The 21,970-nt window shown below is 39.5% G+C and overlaps 1 protein-coding gene and 1 long non-coding RNA gene across 3 annotated transcripts in view; one reads left to right on the top strand and one right to left on the bottom strand.

Moving 5' to 3' along the window:
• The window catches only part of LOC139118504 (uncharacterized), a 263,409-nt gene that overhangs the window by 106,424 nt on the left and 135,015 nt on the right, over positions 1 to 21,970 (bottom strand). The gene's annotated exons all lie outside the window — the stretch shown is intronic.
• LOC139118225 (uncharacterized) lies at positions 14,922 to 20,341 on the top strand. The gene is made up of 2 exons (XM_070681507.1): positions 14,922 to 15,188; positions 19,424 to 20,341. Exons 1-2 carry the CDS (start codon positions 15,168 to 15,170, stop codon positions 20,174 to 20,176), a joined length of 774 nt encoding a protein of 257 aa, XP_070537608.1. The 5' UTR covers positions 14,922 to 15,167; the 3' UTR covers positions 20,177 to 20,341.

Raw genomic sequence — 21,970 nt, 5'->3', positions numbered from 1 at the left:
GCAAGAGAGGCAATGGAGGGAACGCGTACAGGAGCAGGTTCCTCCATGACATTGACAGTGCGTCGACCGCCAAGGCTCTGTGGTCCGGGACCGGCGACACAAACAGAGGTAGTTTGCGGTTCTTGAACGTCGCAAACAAGTCTGCCATGGGTGTTCCCCAAATTGCGAAAATTCTGTTGGCAATTTCCTGGGGAATTTCCCATTCCGTCGGAATCACTTTTCGATCCCGAGATAGGGCGTCGGCAATGTGATTCCGCTTGCCGGGCAGGTGACGAGCACGAAGGAGAATGTTGTGTTCCCTGCACCACATTAATAAGTCCCATGCCAGGTACACAGTGTTGGGGATCTGGTCCCTCCCATTTTGTTTATGTAGGCAACCACTGTAGCATTGTCTGTATTGACCAGGACATGCTGGTTGGCTACTGACAGCTGAAAGCGTTTGAGCGCCAGGAACACCGCTTGGAGTTCTAGCCAATTGATGTGGCGCTCCCGTTGGTTGTTCGACCAACTGCCTGATGCTGTCAGTTCGTCCAGGTGCGCTCCCCAACCGGTGGTGGAGGCGTCCGTGAACAAAAACTGAGTGGGCGGTGGTACCCGCAGGGGAACGCCCTTCAGCAAATTCTCTGTGTCCAGCCACCATTCTAGGTGGGCACGGAGAGCTGGTCTCACGCGAATAACATGAGTAATCGGCTGTCGAGTGGGGCGCCAAAGTGCCAACAAATACAGTTGGATCGGCGAAGGCGAAGGCGCCCCCAGGGGATGATTGCAAGCATAGAGACCATCATGCCGATAGCTTCCAGCAGGAGCTTGACCGGGATAGATGGACGTGGCAGGATAGAGTTGATAACAGCTAACAGTCTGTCCACTCGTTCCTGGGTTGGGCAAACAATCCCTGAGTGAGTAATGAGCCTCATCCCAATAAACGCCATGTCGCGGGATGGGGTGAGAGTTGACTTCTCGACACTCGGAATGAACCCGAGGCGGAGGAGAACTGTCCAGACCAGGGTGAGATGTGTTTCGAGTACGTCTCTTCTTTGATGGGGTATTAACCAATTGTCGAGATACGGATGTGTTCTGACGGATTGGCGGTGGATTAACCCTATTAGCTCCAGCACTACTCTGGTAAACACGCGAGGTGCTGATGCTAGGCCGAATGGGAGAACTATGTACTCGTAAATAATCCCGTTTATTGAGAACCGCAGGTACTTTCGAAAGTCCTTGTGAATTGCGATATGAAAGTACGCGTCCTTGAGGTCTATGGAGACCATCCAATCGCCGGGCTGTACCGCGGCTAGAATGGACTGAGTGGTTTCCATGGAGAACGATTCTACTTGCAGAAACCGATTTAGTGGTCTTAGGTTGAGAATCGGCCGCCAAACCCCCGTCTTTTTTGGGACGAGGAAGAAATGGTTGTAAAACCCCGGGCCGTCTACGGAGGGGTTTACAATTCGCACCGCGTTTTTCGACATCAGCCCTTGCACTGCTTCGGCCATTGCCGACGAGTATGGGCTTGTCTGGCGGGCGAAACACGGTGGGTCCCACGCCAGAGGGGGGTCGGTCGAGAAAACTGGTTTGTACCCGTCTCGGACCACTGACAATACCCAATGGTCGTTTGACACTTTCTGCCACTCGGTGGCGAAGTGACGAAGACGCCCTCCCACCGAAATGTCTGGCGACGGAATGGGCGGTAGTCTTATTAGGGCGTCAGGAGCGCTGACCTTTGGGGCCAGCATTTGACGAAGTGGACGTTGAAAATTGCTTCTTAGCCTTATTTCTATTGTCCTTGTCATAGGGTTGAGCACGAGTACGAAATGACTTGGACTGTGCCTTACCCTTGGGCTTAGATTTCTTGGAGGACTGTTTCGGGCGTGTAGCCCCAGTGCCGTCCAACTTTCGCCCCTCCCGACCAAATAGCCAAGCGTTACTCTGAACATCTTTGGTGGCCTCTTTGGCAAATTCCGCGAGCTTGCCCGCGAATAGAGCCTTAGGATCCAAGGGCACGACCCGGGCCCTGGCTTTAAGCTCGTCAGTTAATTGGACCGAAGGGCGATTTAGAAACGCATCACGCTCCAATAACTGTAGCATAGCATGACTACGAACGGAAAACTCGAGGCCATGCACGAGGGTGTTTCCCACGGCTCGAGTCAAATCCGCAAATTGGTCTGGGTGATCAGTGGACTCGGTAATACGTACCAATTGAGCCACAAGCCAGTCCAAATGAGAGAGTGTCCTTACTGTCGCGTTGACAGACTGACCCACTACTTGCAATAAGGCGCGGTCAATAGTGACAGATTTAAACGAACCAGCTTGATTATCCACCTTACCGGCATCTGCATCCAATTTAGGGAGGCCGGCTGTGAATAATGAGTCATGCGTCTTATAACGTTTATTGCGCATGAGGTTGGACGCTGCCGGTAACTTACCAATAGGTAATGGCAGGGTGTTAGCATTGTTCCCCGCAATCTCGTTCTGAACTTTCGTTAGTGCGGTTTTAAGCGCGAGAGAGTTAGGCAAAGAACGAGGTTCGGTCTGTTTCTCTGTTGGGTTGACATACGATAACACGTGAGATTCAGGCCGAGGTGGCGGAGGAGGCAGAGGACACTCCTCCCCGAATGTCTCATAGATATATCCGTAGCAGCGACGGAAATAACTGTCTGATGTCTTTTCAACTGAATCTTCGACATAAGACTGTGATTCCTCCGCGTCCCCCTCTCCTCGAGTTGACCTAGCATCGCTGGCAACTGAGTGGGGCGCTGCTGCGTCTGACTCATGACCGTCCAAATCATGATCCTCAGAGGGAGCGTGGACGGACACACTGTCAAGGTCAACGCCAATATCCCGAGAGTGCGACGTGGGCGCTAAGCCATCCTCGCTATCCTCATCGCTTGACACTGGGGTCGAGTGGCGCTTACGAGTGTCATGGGATTGAGACTTTCTAGGTCTTGCAGCAATGGGCACTACCTGAGAACCGGTTTGAACCGCTGAAGGCTGCCCTGTTGCGCTAGGCCGTCCGGTATGCGTCGACACTGAGGGCCCGTCACAAGGGGCACCAGGACGACTCACGCCAGCAGGGGACGTATGCATGCGCTTAACACCACGACGTCCCTTGCCCGCGGAAACCGACTTATGAGTCGAACGAGCGACAGTCTGTTTGCCCGTCGAAGACGAGCGGCTCTGTACCGGTGGAGGCCCCGTGGGACAAGTGCGTTCAGTAGGAAGCCCTGTACCCACGTTAGGGCCCGGTTGTTGAAACCCCGGCTGTGTAACATTCATCCCGACTGGGTGATGGTACTGTAGCTGTTGCCCAGGGGCAACTGGGTTAAAGTAATTCCAACCTGGGGGCTGATAATACGTGCCCGGTTGGAAAAAGGGAGGATAATTTCCATACGGCTGAAAAGTGCCGGCTTGTTGGAAATTTCCTTGGTAAGGGCCTTGATGTGGTCCATTAGGGGCAAACATCGAACCGTGGTACTGTGTAGAATATTGGTTGATGTTAGAATGGCCCATCTGATCCCTAGGTTGGGCAGTGTATGACTGGTTTGCCCCACCCGGCTGTGGTAAAAGTCCCTGGTTCATCTGAGTAGTGTACATATGACCAGGAACCCCGCCCACTGTAGCCTGGTTGAGATTAGGGAGACCTAATCCTGCTCCAGCTGGTATTATCCCGGCCTGTTGCGGGATTGGCCCCTGGACAATCTGATTAGTGTGCAGAAGTCCAGGACCCCCCGTACCGGCCGCAGCTTGCCCAGAGATACGTGGCGTTGTCTCGCTTGGCGTGAAACCGGGCAGATTAGAACCCACGGTGGAAATCAATTGCGGTGTTTCACCGGGATTAACCGTCCCTTCGGTAACATTCAATGACGGACGGACATCACTTACCTGTTGTGGGTCGGACAAAGCCTCCGTTGTCTTAGGAGGTCGTCCACCCTGAACGGAACTTTCTGTGTTTCTGTGTTGGTGTCACCAGCCGAATGAGCACGGTGCATTCCAACCAAAACTCGCGACTCAGAAACTGACGGGTCAGCCCCGGGGATGTCCGGGGTGACGTCGTCAAGCGAGGGAGCGAAATTAGACCATTCATCCTGCGTCCAAGTCAAACAAATGTCACAAGGTTGACTCCTTGTGCATTCTCGACAACTGGAGCATAATTCATGTCCGTCCTGCAGCGAGAACTGCTGCTTACAATCACACGTTCGATAGGAAAAATCCATGACAAAAAACGAAACGAGCGATTACTCAAAGAACAATAAAGAATTTTCAAGGAAGACTGAAAATCGGATCACTAGAAAATGTAGACTGTATAACTACTCGGCCGTGAAATAAACGCCGATGAACAATACAGTACAGAGCGTCTAAGCTATGGAACACGTGGCGTAACACAATAGCCAAAAAGGCTGACACGTGAAAACGTTCAAGAACTCGTTGAGAGAACAAAAAAGCGGAAAAAACTAATTGACAACAACGAAGAAGGTACCCAAAAAGGGAAATTGCCACTTAGCTGTCGATCCTGAGCGGAATAAGGCAGCCACGGCGACGAAAAACTTGCGGGAGCCGTACGGAGCTGTCATAGACAGTCGTGCAAGAATTATAACTGGGTAACTTAGGGAGTCCGGTGACCTACGTCACAGGAAGTCTAGGCAGGAAGTTCAAGTTTTAATCTTGCATAAATGGAGCCCCAAGGGTTATTTCCCGATAGTAACTGGGTGAGTATTTCAAATAAGCAGAAATGATTCTTATTACGACCTATCTGTGTTTCCCACTCGTGAAGGCTCGGGTGAACATGGGTCTGAAGGTATTTTGTCGCTTGGCCCATTGATTTGATCCGCAGGTTGGGGAGTAGACTCTCCACAGTCGCTGTGCCTTGTTTTGTGCGCGCCGTGATGGGCCTGCATTCGAAGGCTGTGCAGCTGTGAGCACGCGCTGCCAGACACAGCGACTCACAGTAAGTGAGGCTACCCACAATTCTCCATGATCTGTACACACGGAGATCACTCTCTGAACTGAAGCAAATTTCTTCTGTACACAGAACAACTCGGTCCATATTTCAAAATTCTGGCAACATAGTTGTGATAATCATAATTTTCTGATTTCCCACTGTGAATAATGAGAAGATCAACCCCTTTTCCGCGGAGGAGATAGCAATTTTGTAATTTTGTCGACATAGATTTTTGACAGCCATACACAATATTTTCAAGGAAACTAAGGGAATAAGTTGCATCTGTGTTGGCAAAAGAAAGGGAATTGATTTTTTTAGCTCCGCTGTCAGCGACGCGGAGCTTATCAAATAGGTTGATTTTCCGTCGTCGTCCGTCGTCGTCGTCGTCGTCGTCCGTCGTCCGTCGTCGTCCGTCAACAATTGCCTTCTCCTCTGAAACCGCAAGTCCGATTGCTTTGAAATTTTATGTGCAGTTCACTTGGGGTGACCTCACTTGAGTTTGTTCAAATCGTGGTGAAATTTGCATATTTGTATTTTTGGAGCATTTTTTGGTGTTTTTGGTAAAAAAATCTTCTTCTCTGAAACCGCTTGTCCGATTGCTTTGAAATTTGATATGCAGTTGACTTAGGGTGACTTCAGTCAGATTTGTTAAAATCGTGGTGAAATTTGCATATTTGTATTTTTAAGGCAATTTTTGTCATTTTTGGTAAAAAGATCTTTAAAAATCTTCTTCTTCAAAACTACCAGTCAGATAGCTTTGATATTTGGTACATATGTCCCTGGGGATGATCTTTTTCAGATTTGTTCAAATTGTGGAGAAATATGCAAATTTGCATTTTTAAGGCAATTTTTGCCATTTTTAGTCAAAAAATGTATTTCTCAAAAAGTACTGGTCTGATAGTTTTGAAATTTGGTATACAGGTTTCTACAGATGAACTAAGTAATATATATTGAATCTCTGATGAAATCTGTAATTTCGTAATTTTGGGGCAATTTTTGCCATTTTTGGTCAAAAAATGTGTATTTTCAAAACTACTCATCTGATAGCTTTGAAATTTGGTATACAGGTTCCTGCAGATGAACTGAATGATATTTATTGAAATTATGATGAAATCTGCAATTTTGTATTTTTGGGGCAATTTTTGCCATTTTTTGGTCAAAAAATGTGTATTTCCAAAACTTGTCATCTGATAGCATTGCAATTTGGTATACAGGTTCCTACAGATCACCTTAATGATATTTATTGAAATTATGATGAAATCTGCAATTTTGTAATTTTGGGGCAATTTTTGCCATTTTTGGTCAAAAAATGTGTATTTCCAAAACTACTCATCTGATAGCTTTAAAATTTGGTATACAGGTTTCTATAGATGAACTTAAAAGTATTTATTGAAATTATGATGAAATCTGCAATTTTGAATTTTTGGGGCAATTTTTTCCATTTTTGGTCAAAAAATGTGTTTCTCAAAAAGTACTGGTCTAACAGCTTTGAAATATGGTATACAGGTTTCTATAGATGAACCAAATTTAATCTTTTGAAATTATGATGAAATCTGCAATTTTTGTTTTTTGGGGCAATTGTTGCCATTTTTGGTCAAAAAATTTTACTCTCAAAAAACTACTCATCAGATAGCTTTGGTTGACATGTTCTTAGGGATGATCTGATGTGATATATTCAAAGTATGATGAAATCTTCAATTGTGTATTTTTGCAGCTATTTTAGCCACTTTTTTTCTGGCTACTGCATTGAGCTATCAAAGATTTCCACCTTCTTCATCAACATGTGTCAAAAATAGTTATTCTCTACATAAACACAGCGGAGCTATATCGGCCGCTAGGTCGCTTGTTTAATGTTCGTAACAAAGGAAATTTGCATGTCTGACAGGTGGTATGATCAGACCATCTTAGTTGCTGATAACTTTATCTTGACAAGTGTGCAATTTTTAGCACCTCCAAACATCGACTTCTCATTCAATTTACTCTTGAATTTTAAACATAATCAATAATTTTGGAACATAGTTTTAACAAATAATCCTGAACTTAAATTGTAAGTTAAAAATTGTTAAGAAACTGATAAAATTGAAAAAGCCTTTAGTAAAAAATGTCTGAGTGAACAAATCAAGGGGAATTGTGGGTAGCCTCACTTACTGTGCGACTGTCGGTTCTTGCAAGTATATGAATATTCATAAGGGTAGTGACGTCAAAAGAAAAACCTATCTAACTGGGCGGAGAGAATATATACTAGTAGCTGGTAGACCTATATACGCGGTATGTTTTTATTTTTCATTTTAAGTTTATTTGGCTATGCTACTTGTCATTTTTGTTTTGATTAATGGATTTGTGGAGTTCTATAAAGTACCCGGATCAGGCAGAAATCCGACCGGTCGCTTGCAAGAATGTCCAGACCTTGGGATTCGCGTCGCGTCTCTGAAGGGCGCATGCGTGTTCAAACAGGGAAGAACGCGAATCGCAGGGTCTCTGCCAGACTAGTTGGGGAGATACTCGCACCTCGCTGGCTCAAAACCTATACGGCCGTGGCTATGAATTTCCTGAACAATAGTCACGTACCGTAGAGCCCAAGACTCCCCATTATCATCTGAATCATACACTCCGAGTCCAAAAACTATCCCTTCATTCGCGCTCGCCGATTTTAAATTTGACGCCATTGTTGCTTGTATCATGTACAGGAGGCATAGATTGATTTGCACAACGATTGCCTCACGTGACGTCACAGGTGAGGGCGTGGTTCAAACAGAGATTTCTTTCTCAAGCCGTGAATTTATAGCAAGATTGCATTTATTTATCAACAGATATGAATAAAATGACACCAGCATTTGACACATGACTCCAATAAGAGTTTATAGTAAAAAAATAAAAAATATTTTTTCAGAGGTAATATATGGACTTGAAGGTCTAATATCCTATCAAAATTGAAGGGTATAGAACTTGTGGTTAGGCCTGAGTGAGTGATGCATATATATATATATATATATATATATATATATATATATATATTATATATATATATATATATATATATATATATATATATATATATATGTATAATCAAGGTCAAAGGTCATCGAGGTCACGTGACATTTTCAAAAAAAAAATTGTATTGCTTATAAATCCCTACATGCCAAAAATCAAACCTCTAGCTCTATTCGCTTGCCCAGAATTAGATATGTGCATAATTAATGAGGTAAAGCATGTGTTGTCATAAGGTCTCCCATCCTACTAAATACAAGTCATCGTTGATGACACAGTCCCCACTTGATAATGGGTACTTTGATTACATGCCCTCAGAGAGAATAGAATCCTCTTCATTAGGTCTGTGATAAGAATACTTTGATAAAGATGGCACTCAATGGCCAAGAATGAGTTCCATGGTGATGAAAACAAAAAACCAATGTAGGCCACTATCCTAAAGGTCATTAAATGAGTCAACTGGGAATTAGTTGACAGGATGTTGCAAAACATTTTTGCATACTATCCTAACACTAATAGATTATCACCGGCACCATATTTCATAAAGTTTAATGCAGTAGTTACAGCACTATGAGATCAACATCTGTATCAAGTTTCATCAAATTTGACGTTGTACCGCATTTGTGGATATATCACTCTAATTAATTACGAAAGTTCATTAAATATGCAATTACAAATTAATTAAAATGACACTGATAAATGTCTTTTTCACTGTTAAAGCAATGTGAGCTTAACATCTGTACAAAGTTTCATGAAATTTGATGCAGTATTTCTTGACATATCAGCCTAATTATGAAACTTCAATAATTGACATGATACTGCTACATGACATGAAACAAACTGACGAGCATGTTTGAAATAGGTCAGTATCCATGTACCAACTTTGAACGACACTGGCGGAAATATGTCTGAGTTATGGCTCAGTACATGAGAAAATTGTAACAAAATCACCTCAAAAATTTGAAATTTGATCTTATCACAAAACAAATCAGCATAGCTATGACATTGTTCAATGTCCTTGTACCAAGTTTGAATAAAATCGGTTGAGATATGCCTGAGTTATGGCTCTGTACATGAAAAAATCGTAATAAAATGGCCGCCTGGCGGCCATATTGGATCGTATCACAAAACAAATTGATGTGCATATCTATTACATTGGTCACTGTCCTTGTACCAACTTTGAATAAAATCGGTTGAAATATGTCCGAGTTATGGTTCTGTATATGAAAAAATTGTAATAAAATGGCCACCTGGCAACCATATTGGATTGTATCAGAAAACGAATCAACAAGCATATGTATGACATATGAAGTAATACCTGTACCAAGGTTGAATGAAATCGCTTCAGGCATCTTTGAGATATCTGCGTGAACGGACGGACGGACGCACATATGCACGGGCATGACCAAACCTATAAGTCCCCCCAGACGGTGTCCATGGGGACTAACAAATGGAATTGAATCAAATGATGATAGTGAATTGGGTGAAAGGAACTACAAGGTGTAGACCATGGAAACAGAGTACAAAATAATGCAAATTTTATTAAAAGTTGCGGCTACTTAAGTGTTTGACTTGAACATCTCTGTAGCAACTGTGTAATTGACTCTCTATAAAGTGCTTACGTTACTTTTGGTATTATATCTGTCCAATTTTGTAAATAATCCAGAATTCATTTGGATTAAATCATTGGTTATAAAGAAGAAGTATTGGCTACCCACGCTTTGTTAAAAACATAGGGCCAAAGTCCCTGAAGCTACTATAGACATGGATACAAAATTAAGTAATTCCTGACTGTATGAAATTATCTCACTAAGGTCATCCTACGGACAAGTAAACTAAATATTAAAGCTGTCTGACCAGCGGTTTTGAAAGAACAAGCAACTCAACAGTTGACAGAGCTCTGTTGAGTTATGTAGAGAATAACCTTTTGTGACACATGTATTGATGAAGAAGGTGGATATCTTTGATTAACATTGTGAGTTCTGTTTAATAAGTTGAGACTGTACATACTCAGAGAAAGCACACTGAAGAGACAAAGGTCATCAAAAGCATTATAAGGAATCATGTTACACTTTCATTGCACTGTTTACACAGATTGCATAATTGCTATAAATAGCACATGAGGAATCTTTATACAGCCCAGCTTTACCATAAAAACCCTATCACTTTGACCACTCTTTTAATTGACCACTCTATTTTTTTCCTCAAAAAGTAATTTTATTTTATCCTTACCAAGTCAACCATAAATGGAAATTAGAACTTTCTCTATCTCTATCTCTATTGACTATTTTGAGCAATTTCTTTTAGATAACATACAGGGCACAATAAATGACGGTTCAGAATATGTCAAAGTTGGGATTCAGGAAAGTTGCCTTTACATGTTTTAATCCTCCAAGATGGTAAGCATTTCACTATGAACTGTCAAAAAAAGTTGAACTTTCTGATAATTCTACACTAAAATTATTTTGGCTTTGATGATTTCCTAATTAATTCAATTATTTAAAATCATATTAATTATTTTTTTCTGGGTGAATTGATAGGGTTTATACAGTACAAGAATTACATACAATGTAAGTCAAATTTTGACCAAAAATGACAAAAAAATTCCTTAAAAATACACATTTGCATATTTCATCACACTTTGAACAAGTCTAAGTTGGGTTACCCCTAGGGACCTGTATACCAAATAACAAAGCTGTCTGACCAGCGGTTATGAAGAAGAAGATTTTTTACCAAAAACACCTTTTTTGCATTAATTTGCTATTTCAACAATATCAAAAAATTAAAAAAATAGTTTCTCAAAATCGTATTTTTCATCTACACAACAAATATCAAATCAGTAAGTACTGCGGTTCTCAAGATATTTGAGTGGACGGACGCCTCACAAACGGACATACATACATACATACATACATACATACATACATACAGACTGACGACGGACGCCGGACGGATACCCATCCCAATAGCTTCTATAGACTATAGTCTATAGTAGCTAAAAAACAAGGAACAATACCTGGTTCTATCATGCCCTATACATAGTCAGAGACATTACTGGTTGTACAGTAACTTGGTTCTTAGATAGATATGGAACGAATATTTGTGCAAATCAGGAGATATTTTAGCTTCAAAGACTATAACATTGCTGTAGATGTGGTATAAAGCAGGACAATTCAAAATATCAACTATATACATGTACACTGATAATGTTATACAGTTGTTTTTAAATTGAATAAATGGTCCATCATGATGAACTCATTATAATGTATGGTGTTCCTTTTTATAATGCAGAAGGCTGTAAAAGATATTTCAAAAGTCTAAGAGATGACAACACAAGGAAGACAAGAGGAAACCTAAGTTTACATAGAAGAAGGACAAAAGACAGAGCAAGGAAAGAGAGGGTATGTGTTGTCCTGGCATGTTGCATTGCTGAGATTGTTAGCTGTTTAATATGCTTGATGCGTTCTTCTTTGTCATATCTGTAAACAGTACTGGAATTTAAAAAATATAATATATATCCTCACAATTTTGAGGAAAGCCTAGTTGCAGAACAAAAAATTACAATCAGCATAAATATCCATAATCCAAAACTTATGTTACTTTGTTGGAGGAACATGGTAAAGAACAAACATGAAATGTAATTGCATAATTATGTCATGTGCTCACATGGCTTTACTGATCTACCCTAGCATTGGAAACTGTTAGAGGAAAGGGAAATGGAGAAAGGTGTTCAGTGTGAAAGGCCTTTGGTCAACTCTTCCGAAGTCTGGGAAGTTGAAGTTAAATAGATATAATAAACTTTTGCTAGTAGGCTTGCAATTATCTTTGAGAAGAAAACATAGCAAATTGAATATATACATAAAAGGATTTAGAAATAAGTACTTTATATATCAAAGTATGTATATACATCAATATTTTATTTTCCTTTGTTGTGTCTTTTGTTGTACAGAAGAGAGCAAGGAGGTTGACCGCATTAAAAAGATGGACTGGAGCCCTGCAACTAAAACAAAGTACCAACAAGTTATTCAGAATCGAAACTTCATGAGTACTGAAGAAAGTACCAATGAAGAGCAAGCAACGGGCCAAGTACACCAGCGACCAAAGAGATTTAGGAAAAGGCTGCCCTGGGAGCGTAAAGAACTGAAAAGATGTAAAAGAAGTCTTGATGACATGTTTACCAAAACATGTTCCAACGCATCAAAAAGACTTCTTGTAGATGTCATTGACAGTGACATTCTGTCGAGCAGACAAATCCCTGAGGCAGCACCAAAGTGGGCAGCCAGAGTGCGAGGCAGTGGGAGCACCAATTAAACAAAGTGAAAACAAAAGTTTCATTTATCCAGCCTGCCGTACGTTTTAAATCCCAAGTCACATTTTCATAAGTGTTTTTATCTCTGCTTTCAATGATGCCAAGCTTATATAATAGGTGGATATATGGCACCATCAGGTGTGTTGTCTGGCATCCATCATATTTTTACATTTAAGGCTTCTCCTTGAAAACAGCAACTCAGATTCCTCTACTGTCTAAAGTACAAGTCTACAGATGTGACATTAATCAGATTTGTCTGATTGTGATGAAATATGCAAATTCGTCGTTTTTATTCTTATTTTGCTACTTTTGAGTTAAAAATCTTTTTCCTTAACAGCTAGTCTGATATGTTTAATGTTTGGTATATAGGCAATTTCTCATTTTTGATCACAAGTCATTGCAAATCTCCAAATACTGGCACTCAGACAGCTTTGATATTTGGGATATAGATAGGTCCCTGGGGATGACCTATTTCAGATTTTTTTTTAAATTCTGTAGAATATGCAAAATTATATTTTTAGGGCAACTTGTATTATTTGTCAATTTTTACAGCAAAATGGCATGTCTGATAGCTTTGATTGTGGTGTACAAGTGCATAGGGAAGATGAAAATGCAATATATTCAAATTATGATGAAATCTACAATATGTATTTTTGGTGCAATTTTTTGCTTATTTTGGTCAACTTCCCCCCCCCCCTTAAAAATGACTTGTGTGATAGCTTTATATTGTGTATACAGATTCCTACAATTACGTAAATATAAAATTATGATGAAATCTTTGTATTTTACATTTTTAGGGCAATTTTTGTCATTTTGGTAAACAAAAACTGTTGTCAAAACGGCTCGTCTGATAATTTTCATTTTTGGTATAAAGGTTCCTTGGGATAATACAATCTTCAATTGAGTATTTCTGCAGCTATTTTAGCTAGGCCATCCTGAATGAGCTATCAAAGATACCAACATCTTCATCAACATCTACCACAATTAGTCATTGTCTATATAATACAGCAGAGCTCTACCTGCTGTTACGTTGTTTGTACTAAACTGTGACATGTCTTTTTTATAAATTTAGGTGTTTTCTTCATGTAATATTCAGGAAATCTGCAATTAAAAGGAATTAATGATAAGAATTTAACTATGTTGTGCTGTCCAATATAATGAATGCTCAAGTCTGGTTTGTGTAAGATTGTCAGACATGAATGTGATTTTATGCATTTCACTTAACCAACACATCTTTCTTCATGGCAATATTTATAAAAGATGCCATGAAAAATCCCTCATACCATGTTATCAAAAATGCAGGCTCTGAGATCTAAAGTTTAGTAAGTTGGTAGAAATAGTTTCATGAAGAATGATGGTGTACATATTCAGAGTAGAAAACCTTTGTTTTGCACTCTCATCATTCTCATTTGAATTTTGTATGTGTTTGAAATACTGACACCACAAAAATATTGATTAAAATCACGATAATTGATATTGAAATGACACTATTTCCAAATGAAGGACCACACTGCCAGACAAAATTATCATTTTGTTTCACAGTATCTCAAGAACATAGTGTGAATATTTCACAAAAATTCCAAATGTTCAAAATGAGAAATGTTGAAAACAGCTGAGAGAAAAGAAGTCAGAAAATAGCGTAATTTGCATACCATGCATAAATTTACACTACTTTCTAACCCAACTTATGACTACTTGCCTTGCTAAAAGGCGAACCCAGCAAATATTTTAATCTTGGGTCGATAAATGAATGAAAGTTGAATGAATCTTTGCAAAAACTTGATTTTGGGAAAAAATGCACCGTGTAGGTGCAAAGTCAGGTTGACGTCTTGATAGAGTGATATTAAATACTTCGTGTATTCCATTGGCTTCAAAATGAGCTCTCCAAAGGGACAGACCGGAAAAGAATTATGAAAATTAAAGAGTCAAAATATCTGGCCCGAGGTGAATTCTATCATATACCAGTTATATTGATATATGTGTGTGTGTGTGTGTGTGTGTGTGAGTGTGTGAGTATATATATGGAGAGAGAGAGAGAGAGAGAGAGAGAGAGAGAGACAGGGGGGCAGAGAGACAGAGAGAGAGAGAGTGAATAATGAATTGATATTTCACACTTGGGTTAATCGCTGTCGTGTGCAATAACATTTTACTGCTATAGAGTAGGAGTCTTTGTATTCGTGTCAGGAAAAACAAATGTGTAAATGAGGAGTACAAAAAAGATGTTGTTGGTAATTAGAAAGCCCGTATTTAGCATTGAAAGTGGGGCACGGTTTCATACGCGTGTGAGTGGGGTATTTTAAACGTTTTACCGTTTGGGGCGCAGTTGTCAGTGAAGTTATGCGGACGTAAGATAACGAGTAAGTGGTCAATAGGTTGTTATTGTTGTTAACATGGCCAAAGGGGAAAAAATATGCGAGTTATGAAAGCGTGACTATGAAGTTTGAAGACAACTGATTTGTGATTGTTGTGATGATTGTGTATGGGGAACAACAGATTATAGTGGTATGTTCGTGACAGTAAATTTAGAGTTAAACAATTATATAGTTACGGTGGCCTCAGCCTCGTTGTGAAGGAATTTAGTTGCGCAGCATTTGAATGAATAAAGTACAATGGCGAGTTCAGGTGACAACAGCGTGTGTGGCTACATTGTGCAAGTCAGCCCGCTTAAAACATCAGCCAAAAACAGAGAGGGAAACTTATCAAGATGTGGTATGTTTTTCCCCTGAAAATCATGATGTTTTCAAATCTGTTTGGAAGGCGCGCAGTCCGGTCAAACTGGACGGAGTTACGTTTGTGCCTGGCAGAGCCAAAACGGGCAAAAATGACATTCAAGTATCGAGAAGATCGTCGGTCAAAGCTTGTTCTACAAGTTTACCGTTTTCAGTGAAAGTACTCGATGGGCCAGGAATTGCAACGGTTGCCGAAGTGAGTGATATGGCGCCAGGTTTTGGACCAGTAAGTATGGAATTGTTGTGGAAGGTAGCTGCACTAGAGTGGTTTGAGGTTTTGCTTGGGTATGTGGTTGGGACGGCAAATATGTAGTTCTGCTGTGCGACTAAAACGCCGAGCTGAAACTCGAGCTGCTGTAGTGTATGTGGAAGGTAGCAAAATAAGTACATAATGTTGGGTACGGTATGTGGGTGGCATTTTGGATGGGAGGTGGACAGTAATGTTTGATAACTGGATAAATTTGGTGTGTCTGTTCATCAGGGACTGGACACAAATTACAGGGGGGGTGGGCCGGTGTTTTTTGGGGATGGGTCGCCATTTTTCGCGCAAGCATTTTTGAAGGGTCATAAAATTTTGTGCAAGCCTATGGGGAGGGTCACCTTTTTTATGCATCAAAGCTGAAATTGCATGTGCACGTATTAAAGAATATGGAATACTGAAAAAAGAAAACATACCTCCTGGCACTTTCATTTTCTGTCATTTCCATTTTCGGCGCGCCCTTCGGGCGCAAGTTTAAGGGTATAATAAGCAATGTATTGATGATCCAAGCAGCCACATTGATTTAAGTTGTCATGATTCCTACTTATCTAACTCCTCTATTGTACATATAAACTGTCCCCTATAATGACGCTTTAAATAACAATTTGGGAGATCACTTATTTGATATCATTCTCCCATTGACAATACATTGGGTATAGGTCGGTGTCAAATGTTCATGAAGCTGTATGTATATTTTTCATTTTTTGAGGACATTGACAGAATACAAACTATTCAGAATAGTGCAAAATGTCATCAATAACACCTGGAAGCTTCAGGTCGAACAACTTTTGAATAACAATTTAGGATCAGATAACCTATGAGTTATTTGTATTTCCTCTTAGCCTACAATGTATAGTGAATCAAATTTCTTGCACAACCATGGACTTGAAACCACTCTAGCCTAATCATGAACATTAATACTAATAATTAGGTGTACATAAATTCACAGATTTACTAGTTTTGTATTGGAAAAAAAAATATTCATAGTTTCATCATAGGTGGCTATGCGTAATGAATGGACATTTCAGTGAAATTCCAAAATCAAATTTCTTGCACAACCATAGACTTGAAACCACTGTAGTCTAGTCATGAACATTAATACTAATAATTAGGTGTACATAAATGCACAGATTTAACTAGTTTTGTATTGGAAAAAAATATTCATAGTTTCATCATAGGCTGCCATGCATAATGAATGGACATTTCAGTGAAATTCCAAAAACAAATTTCTTGCACAACCATAGACTTGAAACCACTGTAGTCTAGTCATGAACATTAATACTAATAATTAGGTGTACATAAATGCACAGATTTACCTAGTTTTGTATTTGAAAAAAATATTCATAGTTTCATCATAGGCCTGCCATGCATAGTGAATGGACATTTCAGTGAAATTCCAAAAACAAATTTCTTGCACAACCATAGACTTGAAACCACTGTAGTCTAGTCATGAACATTAATACTAATAATTAGGTGTACATAAATGCACAGATTTACCTACTTTTGTATTTGGAAAAAATATTCATAGTTTCATCATAGGCTGCCATGCACAGTGAATGGACATTTCAGTGAAATTCCAAAAACAAATTTCTTGCACAACCATAGACTTGAAACCACTGTAGTCTGGTCATGAACATTAATACTAATAATTAGGTGTACATAAATGCACTGATTTACCAAGTTTTGTATTGGAAAACAAAATATATTAATAGTTTCATCATAGGCCTGCCATGCATAGTGAATCGACATTATCAATGAAATCTAAAAATTACATATTTTGTACATGCATGCGCTTTTATCTGCCACTTCAAGCAAAGTACATTTACATGAATTATCACACACATATGATTTGATATTTTTGGACAAAGCGGTATATCGGCCGCATTTTGCCTTCCTTTTGGGAGGGCACTTCAAAAGTATAGCAAGTCAGAAGGAGGTCTTGAACGCATTGCGGGTTTGTTTGGGGGGGTATTGAGTAACAGGGGAGGGTCACTTATTTTCATGCACGGATAAGGGGAGGGTCACTAATTTTTGTGCATTAACTTTGAAGGGTCATATTTTTGATGCAGCGGTGTTTCGAAAAACACCGGCCCACCCCCCCTGTAATTTATGTCCAGTCCATCAGATAAGAAAGTCAGTGTGTCCACATGTTTTGTCCGATATGTTTGCAGATTGTGAAACAGCTGTATGTACAACAATAATAGTTCTAGTGGCAGGGCCAGGCAAGGGTAGTTTGGCATTATTGTGTGGAAATCGTATGAGACAGGGCGATACGGCTGCAATCGGGCTGTTAGTGGGTTGTCTACTTCAGAGTTGAGAGAGTTGACTATGTACAAGAGTAAAGTGTGTTATATTTGGAAGCGTTGATCAGTAGAAACGTAGTTGATTATAGATTACAAGAAAGGGAAAGAATTTTAAGAGGTCACCGGTGGGGGCGTATAGAGTTATGGTATGTAATACCGGAAATTTGTGACATCATAGCTAGTTAATCGTTATCCAGGAGTTGGTGTGGCAATTAAGAGAGTGATTGATTGTTATTGGTGACTGAACTGCATTAAGTATTGCCAATGAAAGACTGAAAGTGGAGGGGATAAGATAGGAACGGGTAATTGAGGGAAGAGTACATTTGTTCAATATGAGACATGTGAAGTGGTATGTGTGTGTGCATTTGGAAGGTATGGAGACATTAGGATGGAGATGATGTGTTACTGGGGAGGCAAATGTGGTTTTTCTGTGTGTGTATTATTCATGCTGGTGTTATTGTTATTTGTATAAGGTAAGTGTATTTTTTGTGGTGTAAGTGGGTTATATTAGTTGGTGTGTGGTGTAAAATTAAAAATATAGTATTGAGAAGGTGCATGTGTAGGAGACTGTGAGGTTATGTGTGTGTGGTGTGTGGTTGACAGAGTTAAAATGGTAACTAAAGAATGAATGTATAAGGCAATATTATGGTGGAATTTGTACATGGGAAGGTGGAATAGTGTGACAATGTAGCCTTGTGTGTATCTTCTTGTACATTGAAAATCAGTTATGTTGTAGATGGGCAAGGTAAGGGATGACATGGTACTGTTAGTAATTGTACAATGGATGAGGCAGGAAGAAGTTGTATTGCCAAGCTTAGGAATTATATGAGTGAATTTAAATTCTTGTGAGGATGTAAATATGGATGTGAACTATGACTCATGATTTACACTGCTGTATTATTTATTTATTTATTAGCCATGTTCACAATAATGACATTGGCTCAGAAAGAAAGACAGAAGGGGAAGAAAATGTATAACACTAAAAAGTTTTCAGATTCACTTCATTCAAATTAGCTCAGAAGTGATTAAACTTTCTGTCTGAAAATCTGTAACAATTCATTCATGTATTTTGCAACAACATGAACAATGTAACTGTCAGTACATGACAAAAAAGTACTTAAAAAGGGAATCATTGTTAAAGCATTTTAGCTGGTTGTGAATGTTAAAAATTATTTCTAAGTAAATTGTTCGTACAGTTTGTGCTGGTTTACTTGGACATAATAAAATACAATGAATTTCATCACCAACACCAGAATGACAAAGGGTACAAAGTCTAAGATGTCTTGGAATGTTTCTAAAACGACCAATTTCTACTGCAAAAGTATGGTCAGAAATTCTTGCCTTTGTCAAAGCAATTCTGTGAAATGGAGACTTAACAAGTGATAGTTAATTTTCACATTTAAATCATGTTTTTAATACTACAGTATACATTTAATTTGTTATTTTTTGACAAGGCATTTTTCCAGTCTTCCTTAAATTTAGACTTTAAAGACTTTTTCACAAGAACGATAACTGTTGAAGGTTTACATTTCTCACAATTCAAAATGCTAGAATTGCACAGTAGAAGAACAGACTCAACAAAATGTAAGAAACACGAGAAACCTTTCTTGTGTAAGCTTTTTTCGAGTTCAAATGCAGTATACAGCAAACTGCCCTTGGATAAATTCTTAAGGCGAACCCAAAATTTAATAACATTCAAAATAACTGATATCAGTAATGGGTAACGTCCAAGTTCAGCAAGACAAGCATGGATACTGGCAGTTTTACTAACACAAAGAATGTGTTTAATGAATTGACTCAAATTCACTGACAGGTTTTGCAAAATAATCTGTAAATCTTTGCACACTGACTTTTCTGAATATAATGTTATTAATGCTGTATGTAATGTTATTTTTACAGGTAACCATAACAGCTAAAGTTATTCGGAGAGCAAGTGGCGTGAAACTCCATAGTGTTAGAGGGCGAATGGTGGCCAAGCAATCAGTGTATGTGGCAGATTCTACAGGAGGGATTGAAGTGGCTGTTTGGAGCGACTTAATTGAACAGGTTGATGTGGGTTCGACGTACACTTTCTCCGATTTGACTGTGCGACGATTCCATGTAACATCAGTGACGACAACTGTGCAGACAGTTGTGATGTGCTGCGATGAAGTTCTCAGTGTGAATGAAGCACCTATTGAAGAAGAGGCAGCATCAAAGACAATGGATGTTGACGAAGTACTTCAATTCCGGTGTAACAGCGTTAGTAGTTGTGGTTCGTGCCATAAGATGATCAGTGAAGTTGGAGAGAATGTGTGTTTTGTAAAATGCACAGTATGTGGCATGCGCCAAAAAGTGAAGAACCTGGCAGTGAAGTATTCCTGTATTATGAACGCCAAGATGGCCAATGAAGTCAAGAAGCTTGTTATTCACAATCCTGTATTGACAGATTTCTTTGACAAAGAGGGCCTAGAGTTTACAGACAATGACAGCATAGAAGAGTATTTTTTAGTGTGTAGCAAGTTGCGTATCACTGTAATAGAGAATGAGGTAACTGATATGTGTATCAAGGGTGAAAGTGGACCAGTTACTGGTGGGGAACCTAGTGGTAGTGTGGTGGCTCTAATGCAGAGCAAGTTTTGTTCAGACTTGCCTGTTACTAAAGATATGTAGTGTGTTCAAAAGTGGATAGTTGTCTGTGTGCATGATATATGCAGAAATGATTAGCTAAGTTAATGTTAGTGTAGGTTTAAATAACCGTTTTTGATAAATTGTTGATGTAGAGCATTAGTACAAGTTGCATTGGTTTTTGTTTGTTTAAAGGGGAAGTTCACCAAGGATGATTTTTACATATGTGCTAGCTTTGTGGTCGTTTACCCCGGAAAAGCTATTTTCACCATTTATAGCTCATGCGATTTGTTACAAAAACCGATAAAAATAGTACAGGAAGTTGCCCATGTAATTTGAATCATGGGAAAAAAGCGCCAAGCTTGGAGCTTGCATCATGTGATATGGAAGGGCCCATCTTCGGACGGGTATGATCCCCACATTGTCCACTCTCAGTAACACAGAAGTAAACAGCTACACAAAATCTGACAGTAGACAGTTTATTATAAGTGATTCATCGTTTATGCAAGGATACTCAGTATAAACAAAAGTTATGTAAATACGCACAGCCTGGTTTGAGCATGGCTGAGTGGACAATGCCATATTCATGGGAAAATGGTCCCTTCCATATGACATGATGCATGCTCCAAGCTTGGAGCTTTTTCCCATGAATCAAATTACATCCATTGGGCAACTTCCTGTACTATTTCTATCGGTTTTTGTAAAAAATCGCGTGAGTTATTAATGGCGAAAATAACTTTTCTGGAATAAGTGACCACAAAGCTAGCACATTTGTAAAAATCATCCTTGGTGAACTTCCCCTTTAAGACATGGTATGAATGGTAAATATAGTTGTTGGCATTGTAATGTTGAGCATAGGTTAACACACACAAGCCTTTGAAAATTAAAAAATCGTACTGGTGTGTCTTTGTTATTTTGGTGGTACACTGTAGGGGAAAATATAACAATTGCAGAGACTAAGTAATGCTCTGTTGCAATTTGAGATAATCTGTTATTATGTATCCCGATCAGTGACAATTTTCAATGTCACTAGTGGATAGTGACAAATGTACTGTTTCTTTGCAACCAAGTATGACTGTAGCTTGTCACCTGTCAGACTGGTAAAACTCGGCAACACAGTTAGAAGGTTGTTGCCATGGTGAGAAATTATCATCACCATCATTCACTGGTGGCAATCTACCAGACTTTGATGTCCTTTGGTGATAGTCAGCCATATTGGCTCAGTAGTGGTGGAGAAGTGAGTGTATACGCAACAATTGGTTTTTTTAAATCTGGATATCACATCTTCATTCTTGTCTTGTTATCAATACCAGGTGTGGTATGAATTCCACTGCAAATCAGAATGTCATCAACAAAATAGTTCTAGAGGTTCAAGCTTCACATGGGAAGAAGAAATGGGAGAAAGCAGTCATAGAAGGTAATCAAATGTAAAGTTTTGACTTCCTTAATGTTTTCCAATTAGTTATATTTTCAAACTTCTTCTTGCTATAACATTTCAGTATGGCAAATGCAAGTAAAAAATTTTAACCATTCCAACTACAAAGTTATAATCCCTGAAACTTCGCAAAAGCAGTCCTACTGGATCACAGAAACATATTTTGTTCAAGCAAAGTTTATTCAGCAATTACTATGCAAATGAGCAAAACGATTGTTAAACAGCTTAAAGGTAGGCAAGAAGGAAGACAAGAGGAAACCTAAGTTTACATAGAAGAAGGACAAAAGACAGAGCAAGGAAAGAGAGGGTATGTGTTGTCCTGGCATGTTGCATTGCTGAGATTATTAGCTGTTTAATACGCTTGATGCGTTCTTCGTTGTCATATCTGTAAACAGTACTGGAAT

This window comes from Ptychodera flava, chromosome 19 (assembly GCF_041260155.1).
Source record: "Ptychodera flava strain L36383 chromosome 19, AS_Pfla_20210202, whole genome shotgun sequence".
NCBI classification, from domain to species: Eukaryota; Metazoa; Hemichordata; class Enteropneusta; family Ptychoderidae; genus Ptychodera; species Ptychodera flava.
This window is presented reverse-complemented; position numbering and strand designations above follow the sequence as displayed.

Bases quoted from the DNA above. Each gene is read 5' to 3' on its own strand.
- LOC139118225 (XM_070681507.1), top strand. From the start codon at position 15,168: ATGGCGCCAGGTTTTGGACCA. The intron at 15,189-19,423 runs GTAAGTATGGAA...TTATTTTTACAG, and splicing joins TGGCGCCAGGTTTTGGACCA to GTAACCATAACAGCTAAAGT.